Source organism: Rhinichthys klamathensis, unplaced genomic scaffold (genome assembly GCF_029890125.1).
Source record: "Rhinichthys klamathensis goyatoka isolate OS25496 unplaced genomic scaffold, OSU_Roscu_1.1 h1tg000485l_1, whole genome shotgun sequence".
In the NCBI taxonomy this organism is placed as follows: domain Eukaryota; kingdom Metazoa; phylum Chordata; class Actinopteri; order Cypriniformes; family Leuciscidae; genus Rhinichthys; species Rhinichthys klamathensis.
The window spans coordinates 52,651-62,385 of record NW_026606972.1 but is presented as its reverse complement, the minus strand read 5'-3'; the positions used below and the strand labels follow the sequence as shown (position 1 = coordinate 62,385).

At 36.3% G+C, this 9,735-nt stretch overlaps 1 protein-coding gene across 2 annotated transcripts; it reads right to left on the bottom strand.

Annotated features, from left to right (window-relative positions):
* bcat1 (branched chain amino-acid transaminase 1, cytosolic) lies at window positions 1–9,371 on the bottom strand. 2 transcript variants are annotated; one of them, XM_056237317.1, is made up of 11 exons: window positions 9,308–9,371; window positions 7,279–7,320; window positions 4,794–4,994; window positions 4,571–4,681; window positions 4,356–4,475; window positions 3,521–3,681; window positions 2,984–3,126; window positions 2,606–2,691; window positions 1,801–1,941; window positions 1,551–1,625; window positions 1–174 (listed from the first exon to the last, which is right to left on the bottom strand). In XM_056237317.1, exons 1-11 carry the CDS (start codon window positions 9,356–9,358, stop codon window positions 136–138), a joined length of 1,170 nt encoding a protein of 389 aa, XP_056093292.1. In that variant the 5' UTR covers window positions 9,359–9,371; the 3' UTR covers window positions 1–135. The 2 variants fall into 2 exon arrangements, with proteins under 2 accessions (XP_056093292.1, XP_056093293.1); XM_056237318.1 differs by lacking the exon at window positions 9,308–9,371 and adding an exon at window positions 8,449–8,511.
* Between the last annotated feature and the right edge of the window lie 364 nt (window positions 9,372–9,735).

Genomic DNA, 9,735 nt, shown 5'->3' with positions numbered 1-9,735 from the left:
TTTTTTCAAAACAAAAAATACATCTACGTGGCAGGTAATTATTCCATGTATCCACAAATAAAGCTTTTGTTGTATAATGTGCATGTTTTAAAATGTGTTGAAGAGCTTGTGTACGTTGACAACAGTGAGGTTCCTTTATACGACACAAGACCAGTCACTGGGGGTCCGTCCATACTGCAACGAGGCAAATATGTTATAACGATGAAAACAAAATAACACACCCAAAACCTCATAATTCTATCCGTCCCACGTGGGTTGGGTTGGGGGTATATAATAAGAATATTTTTTTAAATTATTATTCTTGTTAAGAGTTGTTTGCGAGAATACATTAAATTAAAAACTTGATTAACTTGATATTATATATTACCAGGTATATTAAGCTGAATGAATGAATGAATGAATGAATGAATGAATGAATGAATGAATGAATGAATGAATGAATGAATGAATGAATGAATGAATGAATGAATGAATGAATGAATGAATGAATGAATGAACGAACTGCAAACTAGGAAAAATCTAAACAAAATATCCCCATGCATGGCAGTAAAATAATTAAATTCCTGTAATTGAAAAGACACAATATCTAAACTAACCAAGTATGAATGTATTTGTTTCCCAGTTAATATAACACTGAATGAAAATCTATTTTGCTTTATTTCTATTTCATTGGTTTTTATTTATTTATTTAGCTTTTAAGTGCACATACACTGAGGTCATTAAGCTAAGTTGAAGAAAGTGTTATCAACCATGCAGCTCAAGACATAACCAGAGAGGAGATATGCTTTACTTGTGCAATATTGATTACAATATTGATTACTAAATAGTATACTGTTACAAATGACACATACAGTGCTTAGCATAAGTGAACACACCCATGCTAAAGTTGACTAAAAAGATGAATAAAAAAATCATCTTTTGGAAATTGATCTTAATGCCTTTATTTAAAAAATGAGGAAAATCCAACCTTTAAAGACACCAATTTTCTTTTGTGAATGAATAATGTATCGACAATAAATAAATGGTCTTCCTTAAAATACAGGGTGCATAAGTCAGGACACCCCTATGTTAAATTCCCATAGAGGCAGGAAGATTGGTATTTTTAAATATTTTAGCCAGTTATTTCATGGATCCAGGATACTATGCATCCTGATAAAGTTCCCTTGGCCTTTGGAATTAAAATAGCCCCACATCATCACATACCCTTCACCATACCTAAAGATTGGCATGGCTTTATTTCAGTTAGCCTAATACCTGGTTTGATTTGTATTGAGAGATGATCTTATGGAAAGTACCATGCCAATCTCTTTAAGGAAGAACATTTATTTATTTACGATACATTATTCATTCACAAAGAAAATTGGTGTCCTTAAAGGTTGGATTTTTCCTCGTTTTTTAAATTAAGGCATTAAGATCAATTTCCAAAAGATGATTCCTCTTTTTAGTCAACTTTAGCATGGGTGTGTTCACTTATGCTAAGCACTGTACATTATATTGGGCTATAAAACATTGTAGTGTGTGTGTATGTGTGTGTTTGTTTGGTGTCTTACCTGAATATCTGTGAGCTCATTTAACAGTCTGCAGGCAAGTGGAGGGAGGCTTCCCTCACATGGAATATGTAGATTCTAATGGGCAGGAGATTAGTGTAAGAAAAACATGTGGAAAATCTAATTGAAAAAAAGTAAAACAAAACATTGGCCAAGTTTTTGACCCAGAAGTGGATATCTGTTCATTCGCCTACATATTTTGATAATGACCTATCGTGCGGTGCTCTTTCCAGCCAAAACAAACTAAACTCACCTCTCCCTGATATAAGATCCTGCCAACTGGACTAACGACACAAGCTGTTCCAGAACCAAACATCTCCCTCACTCGGTTTTCCACCAAAGCCTGCTGAAGATCGGCCATGGTCAAATAGCGCTCGGACACTTTAAACTCACCCTGTTCACAAAAATGAAAAACAAACAATTTGAACCAAGCATATGCAAGACAAACACACAAAAAAGAAAAAAAATGTATGCAAAAATGTTAACTTTCGTCACATGATTCTATTTTTCATGTGTTAGTTCTTGTCTTGGTTTCTATGTATGTTCCCATTTGTTTCTATGGTTACTCATTTGTTAACTGATTAATTCCACCAGCTCCTTGTTTTCTCCCTTCCCTTAACCTGTGTATAAATAACCCTCAGATGGTTTTTGTCTGTTCGCGTCTATGTTAAGTAGGTTGTGTTAGTCCTGTTCTCCTGTGTGCTGGTTGTTTTGATTAAATAGTGAATAAAGTGATGCTGTGCTTAGATCCTCACAACTCTCCAATTATGGCTGTGACCCCTTTAGCGGTACAACAGCATTTCACTGGTGCAGTACCCTTAAAGAGACAACTTTATAGCTTATTTTTGCGCCTTATCAACTTCATACCGTATTACCTTTTATTTACCCCTAAAAGGTTCATAGTAGGGTATATTACTAGTCTAAGATACTAATATGCACATTTTAATGGTAGATAAGGTACAAAGGTAATTCCCCACCCCAGTGACAAGCTGTTGTACCCTTGAATATACATTTTTTGCACATTTTGTATCTGACAGTATGGTTTTAACAGTTTTTACCCATTTGCGAGCAAGTTCTAGGATGCTTTGCCGTGTAATGCCTGGCAGAATTATGCCATCTAGAGGTGGTGTTGCGAGCTCCTCCTCTGGAAAGAAAAAAAATCCATAGGTTTTTCATCCTAAACGTCTCTTATAAAGACATGGCTTTCCTTTTGACCACTAGAGGTCTTTAGTGATCTGCACCAAGCCAGAGAATGAGAATATAAATCATTATTGATTTGTAGCCTTTTGAAGGTCCTGCAAATTTACATTGAGCTCTATATACTTTGACTTCCACATACTATATTGCCTGTTAAAGCAAATATACATAAACAATCTATCAAAACTTAGAGTGAAAGAGTAACTTTTCACAAATGTTTGATTATCAACTGTCATCACCTCCTTTCTCATTGATCCAGTAGAGGAAAAGGTTCATGGTGCCGACCTCTGTGATCTGATGGTTGTCCCCATACAGCCACAGAACCTGCTGACAGCCGTAATCCACTGCCTCATACTGGGCATAGATAGATGCTCCATAGTTCCTAAAAAAATGCAGGTTTCACACATTGCATCTTCTTCGCAATCAGAGATCTTCACCTTGCAAAACCCCATTGCCCTGTTGCATCATCCTCCCTTCAGAGGCTGTTAAAGCACTGGCTGCATTGCTAAAGCTACTGTAGTTCTGCTCTCATGTGAGAAGTTTTGAGCCACGTGAGCCAAATATCACAGACTTAAAACGTTAGCACACACAAATCCGAAAGTTTACTATGAGGCTTTCAAAATTAAACCAAGCTTGCAGGATTTGGATCAAGGGTGAGTACGTGCCAGTGCAACAATGCTCCTCATTCATTTATGAATGAGTGTTTTGTAGTAAAATACTGAGTCATGTAGACACACAAACAAACACAGTGAAATATCTCTTGCTGAGTTGCTTACCCTCCCATCTTGCAGTCTCCTGTCCCTCCTCTCCAAGCTCGGATGTATTTAGAGTCGGCCCACAAAGACACTGGTTTAGCTCCTGTGCTGAAGTAAGAGCCCACAGGACTGAGGATGACGAACAGCAATGCACTGGAGGGCTTCTTCACACCAAGGGTGGGCTGTTCACACATGCATATGTAACGAGAATATTGGTTACAAGCCTTCATGTGTTCATGTAATGCAAAAGTATAGATTTTTGAATTTATAGCTGTCATGGATTCAGTGTTAGGGAAAGTTACTTTGAAAAGTAATGCATTACAATATTGCATTACTCCCTTAAAAAGTAATTAATCGTGTTACTTAGTTAGAGTTACGTTACTCCTGATTTTTCTCAACATGGGGACAAGAGAGCTCTCAGTCAATAATGGGAAAACAAAGTAACTTGCGTTACTTATTTAAAAAATAACTCCGATATTTTGTTGTAAACTTTACTAGTTACTTGAAAAAAAGTCATCTGATTACGTAACTCAAGTTACTTGTAATGCGTTACTACCCCAAGATTTATATCTATGAACATATTTTGGAGTATAATATTACAGTATAATATTACACTAAATTACCAGCTTTTATTGCCAGTTAAAATGATAAAATCATAATATTCAATAAATTATTATATTACATTAAAATACTTTTGTAAGTTGTAAACATAACACTTTTCCTTTTAAACGCCATTATAAATGGAACAAATCATAAATGCATGTTCAGACCTTAGTATATTTATAAAATATACTAGAAATGAAAATCTGAAAATAATGAGTTTATTGCAAGAATGGTGGTTTTGTGTAGCTATAACCTCTGTGCCCAGGAAGGTGGGACGGATGTACAAACTGGCAGAGTCTGAGTGAGGAACCCAGTCCTGATCCACCTCCACCAACTTCCTGATGCACTCCAACAACTCTGCACCATCAAAACTCTACAGATAAACAAAGAAAATGAGAAACAGAACTGCAGTTTAGTGTCGCTATCCTAATTATATCCTGAATGTGAGGGGAGAGATGTCGATCTTACAGGCAGACAGGCCCTGTGGGCGGACTTCTGCATCCGCTTCATGTTCATCATGGGTCTGAAGAGACGCACTTTGTTATCTGGCCCCCGGTACGCCTTCATACCCTCAAAAAGCTGCACACAGTACACATTTACATTTTAACATAAATCATAAATCTATAATAGCCATGGAAGTCAAATGATTTTATTTGATGTCTAACCAACCACACAGATGGCGAGGACACACCTGTATAGCGTAATGCAAGGCAGAACAGCCTGGATGTATGGACAGGTTCCCAAAAGGCTGGATATGCGGCTTTTGCCAGCCTTCCTCAAGACTCCACTCGATGGTCAGCATGTGATCAGTGAAAACAGTCCCAAACATCAGGCCATTTAGGTCAGGTTTTGGCTTATGGGTCTTTGCTAACTGTGTCACTGTGTCTGCGGCCTAAACAGAATGCGGCCAAAAATAATCAGCATCAGATGACATAATACACCAACCAAGACCTTTGTGCAGACACAGAATAGGGTCAGTCTGTGAAAACTATCCCTCTATCTATTTCTATGGATCTCTCTCCCTGACAGAAATGCACTCAAAACCCTGAGATTAGACACTCTCACAGATTACATGTTCCTTCAGCAGCCCTCTGTAATCCAGGATTATGGTGGAAAGGTGCGCCACACTGTTGTGTTTGTTTAACTGAGACTGTCCACAGCACAGGCAGCAATCTACAGTAGACCTAAACTTAGATCTATCTAACTATCGGCATCTGCACATTATACTTGCATGTAATGCAAAGACATTTCATTTTTAAGTGTTTCTAAAGTGTCCAAATACTTTTTGGGGTTGCTGTATTGGCCTGCAGTTTTGGACATCTGTACAATTCATGGACTATCAATTAAAATAATATCAGCTCTTGAGACAATGCATATCTGAAGTGCTTCCTTTTCAAGGTGCTGACTCGTAAATCAGTGGTAATATGAAGACTGTGCTGTCTGACACCTCAGTGTATGAGTGCTTTGTGAGTACCTGACTATAAATATGCTAGATCCAATTGAACAACCGTCTGTAATCTCAGCTGAGTCTCGAGAGCAATCATGAGGCAGTCAACAGAAGTGCTATTATTGTCATCGATGACAGTGTTTTCAGGTCTATACTAATTAGTACTTTTACGTAGAATGATAAGACACATTGCTTTCTTGAAAATCTATCATTTTGTGTAGGTTACACTGTAGTGAGAGCTGTAGTGTGGCCATCATCAATTCACCGCCTTCAGTGCCTTGTGACCTCATCCGCTACAGTCCTCAGTCCCTTCAAGAGGCTTAAATGCGATTATCCTCATCAATAGACAAACACTTATTTCTGTTTAATGACATCTGATATTCAACTAATGCTATATGCTCTTGAAATGATTCAATTAAGAGCATGCACTGTATCTCAAAGGAATAGTCCGCCCAAAAATGTCAGTGCGATCCATCATACAGAGCCCCAATGAGGACATGATGATGGAAAAGATACGAGATTGGAGGACAGAATTATATTTCAATGCCTTTCGGTTCACTTGCAAAACTTTAGCTTTTTCTCGAAAAATTTGGGTTCACTTTTGTGTTCGCTTGCAAAACTTTTCCAAGTGAGCAGAACTAGTGATGGAAATAATAAGAGATTGCGAAAAACTCTTTGGCTTTTGTGAACAAAGTGAGTGCAGTGTTAAACACAAATTGCATTGAAACATAAATTTCCACCAATCTCATATTTTTTTCGAGCACTTCAATAAATTAATTCTTCTCTTAAACACACAAAAAAGAGAAATTTTGCAGAATGTACTTGTTGCTCTATCCCAAGCAATAACAATGAATAGGGACTGGAGCAAGGATGCACATATGTCAGTATCATACAGTATATTTCAAGTGTGCCCTATAAATGCCTGATTTGGACTTTCATTAAATCAACTGATCTGGACTGAATGATTTGTTCAAGTTCAACTCACTGACTTAAATTTCCACACACACAGCTATTATATGACTTTAAAGAGTTTAAAATATGGCACATTTTGAAAGCTTGGAATCTTCACTCCCCATTCATTGTAACGTAGAGAAAAAACTGACCCGAAGTTATAGACTGTTTTAATATGAGATATTCTCTCATCCATAAATGACTCCTAGTGAGCCTGAGGCATGATTGCAGATATCAGACAATTCCATGTTGTCTTTAAGGCAATGGTGTGATTTAGCATGTGTTGAAAAGACCTTAATCACCACCTGAGTCAGAGAAAGGTAGAGACAGAGGGCATGTCCAAAGGCAAGCCAAGCTTGATTGACAGGGCTTACAGTGATCTGAGAGACTGGATTCTGTTTTACTCAGCACGGGACCTCTTGGAAGAGCAAGGGCCCTTCTGCTAACTGCCAAAAAGAGGGGTCCAAGGTCACATTTTGGAGTCATGAAAGCCAAAATATGCCATATATGAAAGAGGTCTGTCCACAATTCAACTCAGGACACTCGGACTCAAAATGCTCTTTTGCTATGTTGAGAATATTTTAGAAACAGTATTTGGACACTGATACGACCATAAAACCAGAACAAAAGTGGATTTATCTGAGGAATCAAGATTTGACTGAGGAGGAGAGTTTCTAACTGTGTAGAGTATCAATCAAACATCAGAATGAAGCCACTGGACACCATGTTAAAGGCAAGTGCTGTATTTTACAGTATCTGTAATATGTGTATTACATACCTTAAAGCTAGAGGCATTGTCTGCCACATTATTCTCAAGCTCCTAAAAGGAAACAAACATTCAACATGAATTAAAATATAACAAGCATAAGCAGTTGAAGCTGGAATATGCAATCAGATTATTTAATTTCCAATCTGATACATTTCTGGCACTTTAGCCTGCCTTAAAAGTAAAGGAATGCCTTAAAAAAGTAAAGGAATGTTAATTTCAGTGCTGAAGCTCTTCACTGATTTAATTTAATATTGTTGAGGGCTTCTCTAAACCAGAATGATCAACGTTGGTCTTTCATTTCCATGCCCTTACAAAATATCTAGTATATCATATAATTCTTAAGATTAACTGAGTCATCTTCATGTCTTATTATAATTGAGAATGCATGTGATGCATACTACTACATATATCTGATAAGAGCTGAGATATAAAAACAACTGATGAATTATATATAAGTATGGATAATTACATATACTTACATCAAAATGTAATTCTATTTAAAAATCTAAATATCCAGCTAAAAACATACATACTTAAGTAAAACTAAAAAGCTTGGAAAACAGACTGAAGAAGTCAAGACGCCAAAAATGTCCTGACCTCTGTCCTGAAACTGAAACCGAGACCTTTATATTTAGTATAGCTGTTTATAGTAAAATTGCAAACCCAGTCTTCAGCAACAGGCATAATTATAACTTCTTTAGATTAAAGACTGCGTGAATAAGACGTTTCCTCACAAGGATGAAGCGTCGTTTTGTCAAAATACAAAGTGTCATTTGCTTTAAAAAAGCTGTGAGCATGGAGTAATCTCAATGTTCATGGTGAGCTGTAAAAATAGACTTTGTACTTTGGAGGTCTAAACGAAGGTATCCTAAAAAGTATAATTTTTGCCTTTGAAATGTATTGAGCAAGAATGCATTCCGTTTCATTACTTAACTTACTTAACTAACTTAAAGTTAATTAGCCCAAATTATCCAAAATAATGCTTAAGTGTAATAATAAAGTTAGAAGTCATGATGACCTGGCTAAATATTACCTTTTACTTTGGAGGTCTAAATGAAACTGTAAATAGCAAAAGCAATAATTTTAATTTTTAAAATAGACCCCTGCTCCAGTAAAATCTCCACCAAAATATTACCTTAGCCTAAGCTGAAGTATATTTTACACTCCAGATGAACTCACCCACTCAGACATCACGTTCGGTCATGAAATGAATGAACTCAAAGTGGCTTGAAAAATAAAAATTATCTGTGTGAGTGAACCGTTTTTAGTGACCAATCAGATGGACTGAATCAAAGGCGCACCTCCATGTGTCCTTCACTTGCAATGTTTACGGTTGCTTAATGGTCTGAAAAGAACGCAACCTTTAGGCGACCGTTAAAAACAATAGCCAATGAACAATTAACATATAAAAGTGCTTGAAAGAGTTTTTATATATCAACCACGGTAAAAAATAAAAAAATAATTTAATATAGGCCTACAATATTTATATAAGCACAAAAATAAAACTCAAACAAAAAATTACATAATATAGGCCTATTAATACAAAAATATGAATAGCTTCTTGTTGATAGCTTAAGGTAGGCCTACGTGCCTTTACATCATGTAACTGGAACATATTTTTATATTTGACACAAAAAAAAAACTTACAGGGGACTTTGCTTCCCCATGTTATTCGCCTAGTCCAGTGACGTATGCGTATCAATAGACTACGGCATCATGCGCGTAACCGAACATGCATAAGTAGAGAAAATAGGCTACATAGGCTACGTTATATAACATTACATATTTTCTATATAACAGAATATATCCCTGCGTTGTTATTTATTTCAATACAATGCACTGCAGAATAATGCGTTGAAAATGCGAAAGACAGAGAGACTTTGTTAATCTCTTGTTTAACGTACACGCATGACCACCGAGCGTGCATTTTCGCAGCGGTGGTCATACGCAGCGGTGGTTGTATGTAAAATATGACAGGGTTTAGACATCAAACACATAAAGGTTGAAACGCGAATGAATGTGACGCGCGCTCCTTTACCTTGTAAGAATGAGATGATGGTGCGCTCGTGGCTGATGCAACGCTCGCCATGATGAATGTGCGCCGTCTGTAAACCTCTTACAGATCACACCATATCAAAGCCAGTGTGTCAAAACAAACAGAGCATGTAAAAAAAAAAAAAAAAAAAAAAATATATATATATATATATATATATATATATATATATATATATATATATATATATATATATATATATATATATATATATATATATATATATATATAGAAATGCACGTAGGCTATGTGCCATCATTATAATTGATTGTGTGAATGGAGAAAAAAACATTTTGGTTGAAAATGTGGGAAATTATTGGTAGTTGGAAATTAACATTGACGTTAATTTATTTAAACATAAAAATTTCAGTTTTATATATTAAATACGGCACACAGGCACAGGATAGGGTAGC

Excerpts from the sequence above, each read along its gene's own strand:
- bcat1 (XM_056237317.1), bottom strand. The coding sequence starts at position 9,358 with ATGGCGAGCGTTGCATCAGCCACGAGCGCACCATCATCTCATTCTTAC. Across the intron at positions 7,321-9,307 it reads CATCATCTCATTCTTACAAG|GAGCTTGAGAATAATGTGGC; the intron begins GTAAAGGAGCGC and ends GTTTCCTTTTAG. Across the intron at positions 4,995-7,278 it reads ACAATGCCTCTAGCTTTAAG|GCCGCAGACACAGTGACACA; the intron begins GTATGTAATACA and ends CATTCTGTTTAG.